This window comes from Notolepis coatsorum (assembly GCF_963971535.1).
Source record: "Notolepis coatsorum genome assembly, chromosome: 6".
Classification (NCBI taxonomy): domain Eukaryota; kingdom Metazoa; phylum Chordata; class Actinopteri; order Aulopiformes; family Paralepididae; genus Notolepis; species Notolepis coatsorum.
Window position 1 is genome coordinate 45,684,433 of NC_140170.1, and position 19,237 is coordinate 45,703,669.

A 19,237-nucleotide genomic window follows, 5' to 3' on the forward strand; every position below is an offset into this window, starting at 1 on the left:
GCGATACGCTGAGTATTGTAAAAAAATTATTTTTTTATCACATTTTATTTATTACTTTTTTTCAACTGCAAAGTAAAACTGTCAACATGTTTTATCTAATCAAATAAAGTTCAGTCTGTTCATCTCACTTCAATAATTTTTATTGCAGAACATGGTATTTTATCAAGCAGACAGATGTCAACACTGTAATCTGTGTTGCATGTACCTGACAAACTGAACTGTTTGTATTACAGTCATATTCCAACTTAACTGAATGCACATGTGTGTGTGTGGACTACTGTACTATTACAGGTATTGAAATGAACAATGCAACTTCCTTAAAATTTATTTTATTTATGCATAATTAAATATCGATACAGTCCCTGTATTGATACAGTATCGCCACGCAAAGTATCGCGATACTACTACGTATCGATTTCCCCCCACCCCTACTGTGTTATGCTTACTGTTCATACGCGTGTGCTCGACCCTCCCAGGTGGCCACGGCCTTGAAGAAGCTGAAGTCTCTGGGTCTGATCCACGCGGACCTGAAGCCTGAGAACATCATGCTGGTGGACCCGTGCAGGCAGCCCTACAGGGTCAAGGTCATCGACTTCGGCTCGGCCAGCCACGTCTCCAAGGCCGTCTGCTCCACCTACCTGCAGTCCAGATACTACAGGTATGTTTACACACTCGTCCGGGTCTTAATTAGCCCGAGATGTTTTCATCTTTTAGCTTTCTCATCAGAGACCCCAACATCCAAAAGGACAAGCAGAAAGAAAACGAGTCCGAGGTCTAGGTTAGAGATATGTCACACAGGTGAAGTTAAATGGGAATTCCACCAGTTTTTTAAGAATTCACATTATGTTCTTCCTTTGTCCCAGGACAGATGAGTCAATATTTATGAACACGCACCACTCTCTCCCCTAAAACTAGGAGAGAGAGAGAGAACGCTCCAATCAGTACTGTAACCAGGATGTCAAATCTTGGGCTGCTCCATAGGGCTCGGACTTTATGAGGCCCTAAAATGTTTGCGTGAGCTCTTCTGAAACTCAGTTGGGTTATTAAATGAAAATTAAACTCATTTGGGGCGTAAGCAGCAGCCCCAGATTCGACATCACAGATGGAAGGATCCTCTCACTGATTTAGGAGAGAGCGGTGCATGTTCACAAAGACTGACTGAAGAACTGTCCTGGGACACAGTAAAACGGATTGGCATTTCCCTTCTAATTCGTAATGGTCATTCTCAGGGTTTCCCCCAGAGGTTTGGGTAGTAATGTCACCAGTGGGATGGGGCTTTTGCCTGGGGATTGAGCGTTTTTGAAAGACACACCGTAGCACAGAAATAACCCAAGGAGCAATCGAGGGCTCTGGAAAGAGCCGGGCAGTCCCAGCGCAAGGAGTAGACGCAGATCTAACACAGTCAGCGGCAAAGCACACTCCAAGGAATGGATACCAAGTATTTTCACACTTTCTCTTAGGGCGACGTCCACAGAAACCAGTTAGGCGGGCCACCCGCGTGTTTTTTTAACGGCACACGCCCTCGTAAGGAACAGAATTCAACAGTGTAAAATCATATACATGGAGGAAGACTCCTGGGCTGGTATCGGTGTTCATGATGTTCAGACACGTGGCTCTGTGTAACTCGGAGCGTTGGATCTTATTTATACAACGGCATGCAAATTTCTCGATTCTGATTGGCTGAAACAGTCAATTTACACGTATGTATTTTTCATAATTCCACGCTCTTGGTCCCAGGACCCGCCCACAACCGAATTACTATCACTCCGCCGTGCGGCTTTTTAGGAAAAAACAAGATGGCGGACAATAATCTTTAACAAATGGATATGTTGATAACGTCATAACGACTAAATATAAACCGATTCTGTCACGGCGAATGTCTTAGTTCTTTAAACAATGTTGGATGATGTAATTGATGGGTCATGAGTCATTGTGGAACAAAATAAAAATCGCGTGGATTGATTGATTAATTAGCTTTTTTTTTTACCTACTTTCAAGCAGCTGGGAGGTGCGCTGTTTTAAGTGAGCATGGCCTATTGAATTGATTGATTGATTGCTAATTTTATTACTGTCCGCCTGGTTTCCAACTGGTTAAGTTTAGGCCCTCTTTCGAAGTTGGTTAAGGTTAGAGTTTGTCTTTAGAGCAGGGCGATAGACCACCAGCCCTGGTTCCAAACTCTAACCTTAACCAACTTCGAAAGAGGGCCTAAACTTAACCAGTTGGAAACAAGGCGGACAGTAATAAAATGTTCAATCAATCAATTCAATAACCCACGCTCACTTAAAACAGCGCACCTCCCAGCTGCTTCTATAGAAAGTAGGTTTAAAAAAATAAAATCCCCCTATAGGGCAAAGAGAACTTTTTTTTTAATTTGTTTTACCTACTTTCTATAGAAGCATCTAAGAATGAAGTTCTATAGAAAGTAGGTTAAAAACTAAAGAAAAGTTGGATGTGTTAGTTGGTTGGATGTCTAGGTGAAAGACAGTTGGATGTGTTAGTTGGTTGGATGTCTTAGTTGAAAGACAGTTGGATGTCTTAGTTGAAAGACAGTTGGATGTCTTAGTTTGTTGGATGTCTTAGTTGAAAGACAGTTGGATGTGTTAGTTTGTTGGATGTCTTAGTTGAGAGACAGTTGGATGTGTTAGCACTTCCGAGCTGCGTCCACATGGAGGCAACTTCTCTTTTTTGTTGTTGTGGGAACTACTTTTTCTGGCGGATGGTTTTTTCAATAAATCTTCGATTAATGTGTGTTTATTGTATAGCAATAAGGTTGGATGAATGTGCCAGTTGTATAAAAGCATTACACCACTTGTAGTCGTGGTTTGTGAAAAATAAACCATGCCTAGGGGGGCCTAACGACCACCCCTAGGCATGGTTTATTTTTCACAAACCACTCCTGCGCGTGATGTAATGCTTAAATGAAGGTCAGAAATGTAACTTGGCGCGTTAGATCTTATCTCCATATGAAGGTCAGAAATGTAACTCGGAGCGTTGGATCTTATCTCCATATGAAGGTCAGAAATGTAACTCGGAGCGTTGGATCTTATCTCCATATGAAGGTCAGAAATGTAACTCGGAGCGTTGGATCTTATCTCCATATGAAGGTCAGAAATGTAACTCGGAGCGTTGGATCTTATCTCCATATGAAGGTCAGAAATGTAACTCGGAGCGTTGGATCTTATCTCCATATGAAGGTCAGAAATGTAACTCGGAGCGTTGGATCTTATCTCCATATGAAGGTCAGAAATGTAACTCGGAGCGTTGGATCTTATCTCCATATGAAGGTCAGAAATGTAACTCGGAGCGTTGGATCTTATCTCCATATGAAGGTCAGAAATGTAACTCGGAGCGTTGGATCTTATCTCCATATGAAGGTCAGAAATGTAACTCGGAGCGTTGGATCTTATCTCCATATGAAGGTCAGAAATGTAACTCGGAGCGTTGGATCTTATCTCCATATGAAGGTCAGAAATGTAACTCGGAGCGTTAGATCTTATCTCCATATGAAGGTCAGAAATGTAACTCGGAGCGTTGGATCTTATCTCCATATGAAGGTCAGAAATGTAACTCGGAGCGTTGGATCTTATCTCCATATGAAGGTCAGAAATGTAACTCGGAGCGTTGGATCTTATCTCCATATGAAGGTCAGAAATGTAACTCGGAGCGTTGGATCTTATCTCCATATGAAGGTCAGAAATGTAACTCGGAGCGTTGGATCTTATCTCCATATGAAGGTCAGAAATGTAACTCGGAGCGTTGGATCTTATCTCCATATGAAGGTCAGAAATGTAACTCGGAGCGTTGGATCTTATCTCCATATGAAGGTCAGAAATGTAACTCGGAGCGTTGGATCTTATCTCCATATGAAGGTCAGAAATGTAACTCGGAGCGTTGGATCTTATCTCCATATGAAGGTCAGAAATGTAACTCGGAGCGTTGGATCTTATCTCCATATGAAGGTCAGAAATGTAACTCGGAGCGTTGGATCTTATCTCCATATGAAGGTCAGAAATGTAACTCGGAGCGTTGGATCTTATCTCCATATGAAGGTCAGAAATGTAACTCGGAGCGTTGGATCTTATCTCCATATGAAGGTCAGAAATGTAACTCGGAGCGTTGGATCTTATCTCCATATGAAGGTCATAAAGTTAACTCAGTGTCATTGTTACAGAGTTCTGTAATAACCTGCACTACTACTGAGAGCTCTGTCTTCTCTTTCTGTCTGTCTTTCTCTCTCTGTATTTCTATCTGTCTCTGTCTCTCTTTCTTTCTTTCTCCCTCTTTCTCTCTCTCTCTCTCTCTCTCTCTCTCTCTCTCTCTCTCTCTCTCTCTCTCTCTCTCTCTCTCTCTGTCTCTGTCTCTGTCTCTGTCTCTTTCTGTCTCCGTCTTTCAGTCTCTCTTCCTCCCCCTATCTTTCTTTGTCTCTCTTTCTGTCTTTGTTTCTCACACATATTCTGTCTGTGTGCTCGTTCTGCTTCTTCCTCTTCACTACCTCATCTCTCTCGCTCTCTCTCGCTCTCTCTCTCGCTCTCTCTCTCGCTCTCTCTCTCGCTCTCTCTCGCTCTCCCTCTCCCTCTGTTGTTTTATTTTTTTCAAGGTAATTATCCCATTATCCCCACCGCATTATCAGGTTACTACACATGCATACACCATAACATACACCTGTCATTAATGTTGAGCGAATATTGCCATTTTACCAATTATACCCTGCTTCTTTATTTTTTTTGCGTCATTTCGACCACATCCTTGTCGTAGAGTGTTCTGACACCCGGGAGGCACACCCCTAACCACGCTAGTGTTGCACAACGCCGTTCAGAGGAACACATGTTTATATGAGGAAGAATGTCTGTATGAGACGGACAGAAAAGGGAACATTCTCATGAACCACGCGCCCCTAATGTGAAACGAGACTTGAGACATAAATAAGGCCCCTACAAGAGTTGGTGTTGTTAGAAATTACTTTTTGAGGCATTGTTAAACCCATGAGATGTTCAATGGAATGGCCAAACGACAGTGCACGGCTGTCTTAAATACTTCGAAGCTTCGTTCGATGGCATGAGCTTCGAACATAATTATTATTTTTTTGCCTCCAAAATGCATCTCCAAGGGAATATCCCTTGGAGTTGTACAAGACGGCGACGCCACACAAAACATTAATAAGGCTATGCCTATGCTGCTATGACTAATGTGTTACCAAGTTGGCTAATTTAATTGTAATCATCTGCTTTTGTAGGTGCATTGTCTGATATAATTATAAATTAAATATAATATAATTGTTTGCTTGATAGACAAAGGTTGCAACTATGTAATGTCATGTCGTTGGCTGTGAGAGCAGCCCCACTGCACCCAAGCAGTGCAGCCGAGTGAAACCTTGTTGGCTGCGTCAGTCACAAAAGGGGCTACTTAATTAATTAATCCAATCCACTTTATTTATAGAGCACATTTAAAAACAACAAAGTTTACCAAAGTGCTGTACAAGTCCCACAACATAAGATACAAAATAATAATAATAAATAAATAAATATTCTAATTCATATTTTCTTTCTTTTTTTTTCTCTAAGCTTCAAATTAAAATCGAAGCTCGGCCCCGAAGCTTCGATTGCCAAAAAAAGCTTCGAAGGTCAGCCCTAGACAAATGCTATAAAAAATAAATTTGCACATAAAGCTCGTGAAAAAAATCTTTTTTCACAATCTTTTGAAAGGTATTGTAAAGTTCTGGTGACTCGCTCTGCACTCTGTTGGCACATCCGAGCTATCTATCTTGAGGTGCTGCGAGGGGTGATTTCCAAGGCAACATGTATACAGAGCTCTGTCCGTTGGTCTTTACCACGGATACGCTGGCTAGCTACTTCAGTTGCCAGGCAATCTTTCCCAGCAAGTTCCAGCAAGTAGGTTGATAAAATCATGTCTCGTTGTCGTTGCCTCATTTTATTACCAGCTCAAAGATTGTGCAATCGGTGCCGCTCGCTAATATTTTAATTGATCCAACACTGTCATGACGCCTACCTCCACCCTTCAACTATGTCTAGACTTCCACCCGTGTTTTCGATGCGTCACTAATACCACTCTACTTTCTACTGTTGACAGTCTTTAAAGACACAGTGCTTGATACTTTATACTGTTGACCGTCTTTAAAGACAGTGCTTGATACTTTACACTGTTAAGTCTTTAAAGACAGTGCTTGATACATTAGTCTTTAAAGACAGTGCTTGATACTTTACACAGTCTTTAAATACACTGCTTGATACTCACACTGACGAAACCCTTGAAGGGAAAGACGAGGTCTGAGCTTCCGATCTGGAGCTGAACTGAATCTGTCTATTCTTTTATTTTTTTTAATTATCTTTTTTCCCCCTTTTTCTGTTTTTCTCCCCTCCCAATGTTAGTCGTTATGCCAATTCCCAATCCCCTTCCTGGTCGTTGCACACTCTACCCCCTACCCTCCTACCGTCTGTCTGGGAGGGCGGAGACTATCTCATGCTTCCTCCGACACATGTGTACCCAGCCCACCGCTTCTTTTCACCTGGCAGCGCGGACTCTCACTGAGAGAGTGTAACGTGTGGAAGGTCACACTACCTCTCCCAGATACTTCCCTTGCTGTGCAGGCGGCAGGCGCCCCGACCGAACTGTAGGAGTCGCTGTTTACAACGACCAGGACCCACACTCGCCGGGTTTCCCACCCGCTAACACTGCCAATTGTGTTAGTATGGACGGTCGGCCAACCCGGAAGCACCACAGCTGGATTCGATCCCACTGTCTCTGTGGTGGTAGACAGACGCTTAGTCCGCTGCGCTACCCCGCCGCCCCCCAATCTGTCTATTCTATAGATCTCAATATGAAACAGATTAGGGATGCCCCGATCGATCGGCCACCGATCGTTATCGGCCGATAATCAGTATAAATATGCGATCGGTGATCGGTGATTTATTTTCGCCCGGTCGTCAAAACCGATCGAAAAACGAGATCTCACTCGCTGAGTTCTGTCTCAGACGCTCCGTCTCCTCCTCCTCCTCCTCCCTTCCCCGTGTAAACAAGCTCGGTAATAGTCTGCTCTAACCTAGTGCATGTGAGCTAACGTTAGCCACCGTTACTGTTTAAACAGAATGAGCCAGTCAACTATTCACTTTTAGTTTAATACATGAGGCATTGTTAACGGTATCTAGCCGGCTAGCTACTGATAGCTCCTGATATCAACAAATGCTCCAGCAATAGTCTAGTAGACGTGCATGATAGCTCACGTTAGCCCACGTTAGCTCACGTTAGCTCACGTTAGCCCACTGTTCAAAACGAAACGTCCCATTAAACTAAATAGTTCACTGAGGCGTTGTCTTAACGTTATATAGCCGGATAGCAGTAGCCACAGATAGCTCCTCATATCAATGTCTTATAACAGTGATTCGATGCGTATTCAAGCCCCGGCTTGCATCGCAGTCACAGACGGGGGTATATCTGCAGAGCCTAGGGTATATCTGCAGAGCCGCAGATATACCCTGCTGAGGGCATGCTGAATGTGATTTGATCAAAGCAGAGTATACACACAGACAGTGGAGATAGCGAGCATTTTGACTTAGAATAGAATAGAATAGAAATACTTTTATTATCCCGTGGGAAATTAGACACTGCAAATCGCTCAACATTTAAACATTTAGACAGGACAGGTCACAAATTAGAATAATAACACAAATCAAATCAAGTTGCCTAGGATAAGAGTAGAGTAAAATAAAATAGGATAAAATTAAATGAAATAAAATATACAGAAATAAATACAGTAAGAATATGCTGAGCATACTGAGCATGGGGTAAACAATTGTCAATATAATTATAATTTAAATCTAACTAAATGAAATATATATTCCAGTATTCAGTGTAACTAGGTGCAGTATGCTTTAGGTAGTGTATTGTCCTCCTTGGGTTCCAATAAGACTTAGATCAATGTCTGGCAGCCGTCGCTGCCCTCTGTTGTGGAGCCTGGAGGCCGCTAGTCGCGTCCTCCTGCCACTATTGAGCTGCCGCTCTGTGCTCAGTGATGCAGTGAGGCACAGTGATGCATTATATAGTCTGATGGCTGTTGGAATGAAGGACTTCCTGTGCCGTTCAGTGCTGCATTTGGGTAGTGTGAGCCTAGCACTGAACATGCTCCTCCTGTCAGCCAAGTCTGTGTATAGTGGGTGGGTGGGGTTTTCCCTGATGACCTGGAGCTTAGCGAGGCTCCTCCTCTCCGCCACCCTCGCTAGAGAGTCCAGCTCCACCCCAACCATGCTGCTGGCCTTCCTGACCAGCTTATCCAGTCTGGTTGTGTCCACTGCTCTCAGTCCGCTGCCCCAGCAGGTCACAGCGTGTTGGCGATGTCTCGCAGATAATACAACTACAAGTATAATTATATAATATATATATTTTATTAAAAAAAATTATAAAACTTTTTATTTTAATTTTTTTAATCAAAAACTATCGATATCGGATCGGTATCGGCCGATATGGCTCAAGACGATCTGTGATCGGTATCGGTGGCAAAAACGTGATCGTGGTATCCCTAAAACAGATATTTGAGCCAATACGAACTCTTTTATTTATGAAGAATGTGAGTTAACCTGGAGGCCTCCTGCTCTGTCGTCAGTGAAGCATGTGAAACATTGAACCATAGTTGTTGCATAACATGAAGGCTCTAGTCTGACCTGACCTGGTTAAGTGTGTGTGTGTCTTTCTGTGTTTGTGCGTCTCTGTGTGTGTGTGTGTGTGTGTGTGTGTGTGTGTGTGTCAGTTTGACATTCCTTTGTGCCCCTGTGTGTGTATCTACATTTGTGTTTGAGAGAGTCTGGTAGACCTGCACTTGTTTTGTGTGTGGTGTCTTTTGAGTGCATCCGGGGCCAGACTGGGATCATAGCACAGTTTAAGTGGGAGAGCTGAAGCCCAGCAGCGAGGTCAACAAGGACATGCAGTCCAGCGAAGAATGTAGCGTGTAAAGCACACATTTAGAAACGGACATTCCACTGTCTGTGTGTGTGAATGTATGTATGCATGCATGTATCCAACCCCTGTCCATATTAGGCAGCTGTGGAGGGTGGGTACAGAATGTACTTTCACTTGCGTCACCCTGGTTTATTTCGACACGTGAGGTTGTACAGGGGAAAGATGGCCTCGCTCTGTGGCGACGGTGGTGGTTGGTGAGAAACGGCACATTCAGCACGGCAGCGTGAGTCAAGGTGAAGCCACTGAGCTATAGAACGCTAATAATAACCCAGGAGAGAAACACTGCACGTCGCACTACTTTTATTCCGACAAAGGCTTCAAAGGGCCATGTATGGTAATGGTGTCATGGGGGTCATTTATGTTGACTTGTTGCCAGATGCCTGTTTTTGAGTTCCATATGAGAGGTAGGAGCTGGAAAACATAACGGTTCCATAGCCTGAAGTCTTATCTAGTACAGGTCCAAAGTTTATAACAATCCCACGGAACATGAGTGTTTTACAAAGGTTATTGTAATGTGTGTACCGGCGTTAATTCGGCATGATTATCCAAAATGGCCACCCGCTGCCATTGATTCCAAGGCGCTAGTCAAAACAAACGACCCCCCCCGGCTTCATCTATGTCTTTCTCGTTGCAATCAGCCCTCGCGTGGGACAGCCCTGGCTCCAGAATTTCATTGGCTACAAAGGTGGTCAATAATTCTCATCATCAGAGAGGTGACTGGTCCGTTCAGGACCCGGCCAAACCGGATGTGGTCACTTGTCCGAATGGCTTGTCAAATGACGCTCGTCGGATGTTTCGTCTTGTAACTCGAGACTGGAAGCACGCAATAGGTCGAGTGGGGTGACGACCGAAAGGCGTCAAATTCAACTTTCCAAAAATGTATTGGATGATCGGCAAAAACACAGCCCGCCGTCGGGCCGTCCGATTTTTAAGAGGTTAAAAATCTATTTGGGTGTAAGAGCTCGCACAAATTAGGGTTTTGGCTCAGAATTATGCAACATGTTTGCTTGCCTCACTGGCTCCTGTTCAAGAGGAAAGCCAACATGCTACACAATTCTGGGCCAAATCACACATTTGTGTGAGCTCTTAAATACAAATCGGGTTTTAATTATGGTTCAGACTTTAATATGAACCTAATTTGCATGAACCACTGCAGCTAAATGAAAGGATGTTATTTGACAAGCAACAGTTGTGATTGGATGGTCAAGAAAAGAGGGCAGGGCTTGGGATTAGCCGATCGATAGTAAAATGTACTTTACCAGGAGAAGCTCCCCTGGGTTACATGGAAAGTGTACAGATGGTACGACCCATCTCTCTCTCTCTCACTCTCACTCTCTCTCTCTCACACGCTCTCTCACACACACACATAGGAGTTATCAGTGACTTGTTCTAGGGCAGGGGTTCTCAAACTTTTTATACCACGACCCCATTTTATTTAGGTTTTGTTTTGACGACCCCACACTTAATGTATTGCGTAATTTCAATGTGGAAATAAGGAATAACAAAATAAAAACACGTTGTTGAACTTGATCATGCATATTTATTAGAAAATTTAATTACAGGGCATAGTGCTTCGCACACCTACGCGGCCGTCCCGGGTTCGACTCCCGCTCCCGGGGGATAATTCACCCTCTCCTCCTCTGTCGGGCATGTCTGACCATAAAAAATGAAGCTGTAAAAATGCTAAAATAAATCTTATTCTTTTAATTTTAACACTTTGATCGCCATGGTTAAATTCATAATTTACCATCCCTAGCCAGCTCTATTTGTCTATGGAGAAGTTCCCCTTCTTTGCAGGGCTATAACTTTTTAAATTGTATTGCTCAATTGACATTATTATGGCCCATTCAATGTCCTATATCTATTGTTCAGGGTGTAGCAACGTTATACTTTTTCATTCACATATTCTTACTAAAATACGGTCTAAAGTATAAGTATGTTTTTATCGTTTTCTGCAGCTTTCTCCAGAACTTGATTTATAGCCCCAAACGCATTATATTGATGATCAAATACAGTTTGGTAGCGATCGGTGCCAGATAAAAAAATTCAACTGGAGGTACTTCTAGAAGTTACTACATATGATCTGATGTTGACCGGATGGGCGGGGGGTCGTTTATAATTCCGTGGGCAACGTTATATCATTCATCTAGTGTGGGTCATATGATCATCAGAGCAGTTAGTATAGCAGACATTAGAAAATAACGCTGAAACTCACCGTATCTTCCTCGCGGCGTTGGGGGATGAGCGTGGAATAGAATTTTTTCTATTATGGGATGTCGAAATATCCGATCCATTTCCAGGTTGTATAATAGTATATACGTCCAAATCATGTTGTTTATCGAGTTATGTGCACCGATCGGTGTTCACTGTGTCAAGATGGAGTCGGCCACCAGATGGCGCTCTTGAACCGTTAGAGAGTTGAGTGGAGCTCAGCAGTATATCTCAGGTCCCCGGGAGGGAAATATGATTTCGATCACAGATTTTTGAAATAGTGATATCAAAGACGTGTTACGGCGTCTTCGGCAGAATGAGCATGGCGGGCAATGACGAGTTTCGGCGTTTCCGGCGATTAAAGTGTTAAATTAAATTACAGCACTGTCATCAATGAAATTAATGAATATTACCAACAAAAGCAACGGAATTGTTTCTGTATACACATTAGGGATGGGCATTTTAAAGAAAAATCCAGATCGATTGATCGCATGCTATACTCGATTGATCGTGTATTACTCGAAAAGGGAAGAAAATAGGAATAAAAAAAAATATATATATATTAGAATATTTTATAATTTTTTTTAAACTTATTTTTGTTCATTCACGTATATATGTTTAAGGAAACCAACAGTTATAATCTTACACATACATGTGAAAAGATAAAAAAAAATAAAATAAAAAAAAAGAATTTCATAAAAATGTATTTCGATTTTTTTTCTTTTTCTCATAGCTACGAGATTACTCACGCCCCCATCCCTAATACACATGTATAAAACGAGGCATATTTAGCCAAAATATGTTGCCAGAACATGAAAAGAAAATGCGTTCACGTTCGCCTTGGCGGAGATCCGCTTCTACTCTAAAAATCCGCCCTCACAGAGATATGTTGATGCGAAGGGGACACGCTTTCTCAGCGCAGCATTACACAACACTGGGTACTCGTTCCGGACTGATATCCAGAACTTTGCGAGGGCCTGTCCAGTGAACTTGACTTTCAGTAGCTCGTCACACGAAAGATCATTGAGCGCTTCCTGCTCAGACAGTGGGAGGCCTGCTGCGTCATGCGTAATGAACAGATCTTTGATCCAGTTGTCCAAATTGTCCGCGTTCTCTCCGAAATTGTTCAATACGCCCTTCTAGTGGCTACAGATGATGGGCTTAAAATATTTTTTTGCAACATTATGTTCCTACAAAAAGCCATCAAGCAGATTAAATACCTCAAAATCTCCGCTGATTATCCTGGAGTGCCACTAACAGAGTTTCCAGCTCATTATCAGCACATTTCTCTGCCAATGGGTTGTTGTTGTCTGCAAGGAAAATCCACGCTTCTTCTCCGAGTTAAAAAAGGCGATTTAATACTCTGCCTCGAGATAGCCACCTCACTTCAGTGTGGCATAGCAGCTGGTTGTGCATAGAGCCCATTTCATCGCGGCTAAAACCGGCACCACTTCTGACAACAAACCTATCCATTGCGAGTCCAGGTTACACACAAAAGACCAGACAACCCCTCCCACGATTATACATGCGCAGGACGTAGTGAGATGTGTATTGGGAATATTTTGTGTCTGCCTCCGTTGATGAAGGGGGTGAGTCATGGCAAATACACACAGCTGCCAGGTGGAAAACTCTATGGGAGTTTTTTTGTATGTTTTTTTTTTTGCCAATGCACGACCCCACTGTCACCTACCCGCGACCCCACTTTGGGTTTGCAACCCGTAGTTTGAGAACCGCTGTTCTAGGGAGATGGTACTGCACAGTGTTAGTGCGCGTGTAGTTGTGCCTGTATGCCAGTCAGTGAGTGCACACAGTGTCGGTGCACATAGGGAAATGTCCATATGTAGGTAGGTCACTGCACCTAGTTTTTGTTGATTTGGTTCTTATCTACAGTAAATGATGTAATGGCCTGAGCCCCAGAGTACACTGGTATGTTTAGTGTGTCTGTGTGTGTGTGTGTGTGTGTGCGCTTGCTCTCAGGGTGTCAGTGTGTTTGCCCCAGGTTATCAGCAGAGTGGATATTGGAGCAGAACCTGAATGTTGATATTGCAGAATGGGCCGGTGTGTTCCTCCCCCCGGGCTCGGCTCGGGGCTGTAGTTTGTTTTTCTCTGTCCATACGGCGCTGGAGCCGCAGAATTTAAATGAATACAAGGGGGAACTTTCCATTCAAATCGACACAAATTCATGAATGGTCATTTGAATGGGACACATACCGTGGATTCTTTTAGAACGGTTGATTACGTTGCGAACGAGATGAGCCGTGTTTTGGTGCGTGACGACCCAGGAAGTGGATGAGTTGACGCGGGCAAAGAACATTCCAGTGGTGCAGCTACAGAATTCCACAATGGGTGTAGTATTACCCTATTGTTCTTTTTCCTAGAAAAAACTTTTTTTCCTAGAAAATAATCTGAAAAGGGGCCGTGGCCTTTTTCTTTTCGGGGTCTAGACTTTCAAATGTCATTATACAACAACAGGTCACGCCAAACGAGTTCCCCACACGACTCACCGTCTTGCTCTCTGCATATCCCTCCCCCTCACACATGCAGCCTGCAGTGACGGGTGCACAAAATAAAATACACACCCGTGGACCATCTTGGACGGAGACGGAGTGCGCGAGCGCAGAAGAATCTTATCGACGTGGAATACGAGCTCTGTCCATCGTGCTGTGTTCCTTCACTCTTAAGATTTAGGTAATAGTTCATTCTGCCTTAACACACTGTCAAACCACTGTCGAGCCGCAGAAATATCACATTCCAGAGTGTAGAGACGGCCTTAACAATGCTAACAGTCGGAGAAAAGCGTGCCACGCACCGCAGTGGCCGCTTCCAGGAGATTGACAAATTACTTTCTTTATTAAAACAAAATGTGGTCTTCAATTTTTGTCTTGAATATGTCTTATAATCACGGTTGTCCTATGTTCGGACCAATACGGTACTTAACCCCTTAAGCCCAAGTGGTCCGGTACCGGTACGAGAATCATATCACGCCATAAATCTATCGATACAGAACGTATTCATTAATGTTGCGTTTCTTTTTCAAATGTAGCCAAGAGTAAAGACCCTAACCCTGTCAGAACAGCAGTCAACGTGTATATTTTCAGCACTACGCTTGTTTACCAATGCTTTTGAGTGTTATTAGTGAAATATGAGCTTATAAAAATGTCTGCACATTGCATCGGAAATCGAGGATTTAGGCGGAAGTGTGTAGTCCTATGCACGGGAAGACCCAGGGCTTTCGATGTGCATTACAAAAAAGTAACTGTATTTACAGTAGATTTTATTCACTGTTTTTGCTGCCCTGTCGGGGGCGCCTGGTGGTACTAAATCCAGATTGAACTCTGCCACTGGAAAGAGGAGATTTGGCCCGATCCATAGATGTGTGAGTTGGCCATAATTTATAAGTGAGTCATTTATAGGCCTGATATCCTATATTCATATTTCAAATTGCATGTGTCCGGATGGCAAAATGTTATCTGAATCTGAATTTCATTAGAGTTTTTGTACACTTGATGATCGCAAGAAGGTGCTGAATGAGCTCAGTGGCAATTTCTCACATCTGGTCAATGTTGAAAAACTAAAATTGATATTCTCCTTTGGTTCATTACAATTTATTCAAGCCTTTCAAACATTCCCTGAGGTCCATATACAATCCAATACATTTATATATAAATACATTTATATAAATATACCTTTAATATGTAATATATATACTAAATAAATACCATGTGATATACATAATTTCTTAATTTTTTATTTACATCTTACACATACTCCCAATCAACACACGTCCTCCTCCAGATACCTATTTAATATATTTTACCTATAAAAATAAAAAAGAGAACTCCATGTGGGCCACCCAGGTGTGTTCCATGCAGGGACAACTCTCATTACATTTATCAGGTCATCATTGACGTAAGGGGTTTAGTTCCAATGGGTACAAATGCGTTGGGAAAGATTGGACTCTGATGTAACTCTTGTAGATAGAAGGCTCTCACAGGGGCTATTCATTCCCAGTCATGCTCTATCGCAGGGTTGCCGAGGCAACCGTGACACAGCAGACTCCGTTAGCGAGGTGAGCGCCGCTGTTCCTCGCAGCTCTGTGACGTCAGCACACCTCCGACGGAGGACATGGAGCACTAGGGGCTGAGTGAATAATTCAAAGCTCCAGATCGGGTTGGAGGGAAACGAAGGCCACTGTGGCTTTGAGATTTAGGACGCTTGTTCGGGTTTCTCATCGAGGTGTGATTACCTTGTCAAATAGGTTTTCATATTACATTGCCCGTTAGTAGCTTTAGTCCTGGCACGTGAATGAAGTATATTCCAGCAATTTTTATTTTATTTTTTTTAATAATGACACACCAATTACCATGTCTAACCCAGAAAATACATTATGTAGGGATGTTCGATGTTGGCTTTTTTTTACCGATACACCCATATTGTCCAACTCTTAATTACCGATATCAACCGATACCGATATATGCAGGGTCCCCCCCCCTAATATTTTCAGGTAATTAACATTACATATCTCTTGTTGTGGAATTAACACAACATTATGCATACTTTTGACAATAAATAAAATAATAATTTGTTCTTACTTGCTTGCCTGGGTAAATAAATGTAATTTTATTTTAATTTTTTTTAAACAGATACCGATATTTTCCGATATTACATTTTAATGCCAATATCGGTAGGCCGATAATATCAGACATCCCTAATTATTAGATTTGCCTAGAGATTGATAGACTGCAGGTCCAACTGAATATAAAGTGGTAGCAGACACACACACACACACACACACACACACACACACACATGTTGTCTTTATTCTCCATTTGAAGGGGACACAAAGAGGCCACGTGAGAAAGTGACACAGTTACGATCGGACTCGTGCCTCAGATTCAGCGAGACCCGTCACTCCGCACAGGGCTTTGACGTAGGCGGGCATGGGAGGGCTCTGGCTCCATTTTCAGCCCACTCCTGATGTCTAATTGAAATGGAGGAGAGACAAAGAGGACAAAAGAGAGGAAGGCCGGTGTCACGCAGTCCACCCGAATACACTAAACAGGTCAGGCCCCTGCGTGGGGCTTGGCGGAGGTCTGAGGTACATGGTGCCTTTTCTACTTATTAAAAAAAAAAAAAAAAAATCTCTCTCTTCCAATTTTTTTTTAAATAATTGTTCTTATTAACCCCTTACGCCAGAGCGGTCCGTTACCGAGATTGATATCACGCCATAAATAGATGAATACAGAACGTATTAATTAATGTTGTGTTGTTTTTTAAAATGTAGCCAAGAGTAAAGAGCCTAACCCTGTCAAAGCAGCAGTCGAAGTGTATATTTTCAGCACTACGTTTGTTTACCAATGATTTTAAGGGTTATTAGTGAAATTATGAGTTGATAAATATCTCTGCGCATCTCGGCGGAAACCTGATGAATTAGACAGAACTAAAGGAAGCTGGCATACGTGTGTGTGTAGTATTTTGAGAGAAGAGACCCAGGGCTTTAGAATTTCATAAAACTACACTTCCCAGCTCACGCCAGCCCCTGTCAATCATCTGACTTCCACACTTCCAGCGTGAAGTTTTTTTTTTTTTTTTTTTTTTTTATATTATTTTCGGGATCATATCTCACGGGTCAAACACACCTGAACGTTATTGCCATAAAATAGAACATAGTTTGTTTCTTTTAGGGTTGCCCCGATCGATCGGCCAGCGATCGGTATCGGCCGATATTCACAAAAATAGCTAGATCGGTTATCGGTAAAAAAAATATAAATCTTTTTATATATATATATATAAAATAAGAAATAACAATTCAGTACATTTATATCCATGTGTTAATTTGTTACATTTAGTTTCACTAAGTTAGGAAAGTAATGTTTTAAGTCAAGCCTGATGTTGCCTTGCACAAAAGAATGATCCCAGTCTCTTCCACACAGTGACAGTGAGGCATACAGTTTATTAATTGAACAATGGGTTCAACATTTACAACAATTAGTCATTTAGCTGACTCTTTTATCCAAAGTGACTTACAAGTTCTGTACGACAAGTCATCAGGAAGGGCACAACTCTATCAGCGGAGTAACAATGTTGGTTACAATGTTGGTGCTACAGTGTAGGTTAGTATATTAGTGCATGGTAAGGTAGTTAGGGTTAGATTTTTTTTGTATTTATTTTTTTATCTATAACAAAACGACGGTATCAGCAGTGTATCGGCCGATATGGCTCATAGAAGATCGGTGATCGGTATCGGTGGCAAACGTGATCGGGGCATCCCTAGTTTTCTGTGAACGTCTAGCAAAAAAACGTGTTGCCGCAATCTGATGAAAAACTACTTACAGTATATTTAATTCATGGTTTATGCTGCCCTGTCAGGGGGGCGCCTCGTGATACTAAATCCAGATTGAACTCTGCCATTGGAAATGGGAGATTTGGCCCGATCCATAGATGTGTGATTTGGCCATAATAAGGTAATTTATAGGCCTGATATTCTATATTCATATTTCAAATTGCATGTGTCCGGATGGCAAAATTTGTGTGTGTGCAAACAGGAACGGGACACACATCTGTGCAATAGCACACACCCGTCACACCACCAAAGTCACTGGCTGGCCCACAGTGTGCGTGTGCTAACTTCGCTAGCGTTATTGTCCGTCAATATAACGTTATCTGCCTCAGTAACATTAGCTGCCTCGCCGGATTCCTCTTTCGCTCAAAATAAAAATGAATGGGCTTCATGGCTGGCTGAATTTATAGCGTTGTCTGAATGTATAACTTGCCTATGCCGGTACCGTGACTTTCTTTTCCAGCGCGTACTTTTCCAGCGCGTACTGTGTTATCGTAGGAAACTCTACTGTGATTGGAACGTTTATGCAGCTTGTGGAATGTGGGACTTGTAGTTTCTGAACGAATAGCAGCGGGGCGAAAAAAGCACTACTGAGTTTGTAATCTTCACTTGCACACTATGCGAGTAAATTATTTTTCCGGTTCGCACACATATTTTAGGGGCAAATGCGAGTGAAATTATATATATAATTAGTAAACTGTCTGGGGCTTTTTTTGCCCCCCCCCCCCCCCCCTTAACTGATTTTCGAGGGCATTTTGCCCCAAGCCCCCGTTCATTTCTAACCCTGCGTGAATGTCTGGTCAATGTTAGCATGGTGTTAAAGATGAAAATGGATTTTCTCCTTTGGTTCATTACAATTTACTCAAGCCTAGTAACAGACACATTATTTCTGACATTGGGAATACATTCCCTGAGATCCATAGATATCAATAACATGCAAATGGACCTTGTAGAAGTGGAGCACTCTTCCATTTACTTAGGTATGTATTTTTAGGCACATTTTCTGAAAATATAATCGCAAATTTAATCGCAATCGCAATATCTGTCAGAAAAATCGCAATTAGATTATTTCCCAAAATCGTGCAGCCCTACACCACGCTAGTGACAATATTATCACCACGCTAGAGTCACTATATTATCACCACGCTAGTCACTATATTATCACCACGCTAGAGTCACTATATTATCACCACACTAGTCACAATATTAGCACCACGCTAAAGTCACTATACTGTGATATCACCATATTGTGACTTTTTTCAACTGCAAATTGTGTCCCCGATGGAAAACCTTCAATAATATACATCTGTTTTTATCTAATAATATGATGTTTTCAATTATTTCACCTCACTCCAATCATTTCATTGCAGCACAAAAAAAACCTATATATATATATATATAAAAAATTATATATATATTGTGATGTGGTGCGCCTGCGCAGTAGAATCAGGAAGTGTCGGGGGCAGCGTGAGCCTCCCACGCGGTACTCCTCGCCACTGAGAGATCGAGCTGCGCAGGTGAAAAGATGCGATTGCTGTTACCTCAAGTACCGGAGGGGACTTGTGCTATGTATGACTTAGTCCACATTGCAGCCGGCTTGTGGGAGGCAAGAAACAGCGTTCGTGACAGGGGAGGGTTGAATTGGATGATACGAAATTGGGATGGGAGAAAATATAGAAAATGGGAGAAAAAGTGGATAAAAAAAATATATATATATT

At 42.3% G+C, this 19,237-nt stretch overlaps 1 protein-coding gene across 3 annotated transcripts in view; it reads left to right on the plus strand.

The window, feature by feature from the left end:
* Positions 1–19,237, plus strand: part of LOC311231068 (homeodomain-interacting protein kinase 3-like) — an 81,659-nt gene that overhangs the window by 10,603 nt on the left and 51,819 nt on the right. For all 3 annotated transcript variants that reach the window (XM_084317536.1, XM_084317538.1, XM_084317537.1), the window contains exon 4: positions 477–658. In XM_084317536.1, the coding sequence (XP_084173662.1) occupies positions 477–658 (182 nt within the window). The remainder of the gene's footprint in view (positions 1–476; positions 659–19,237) is intronic.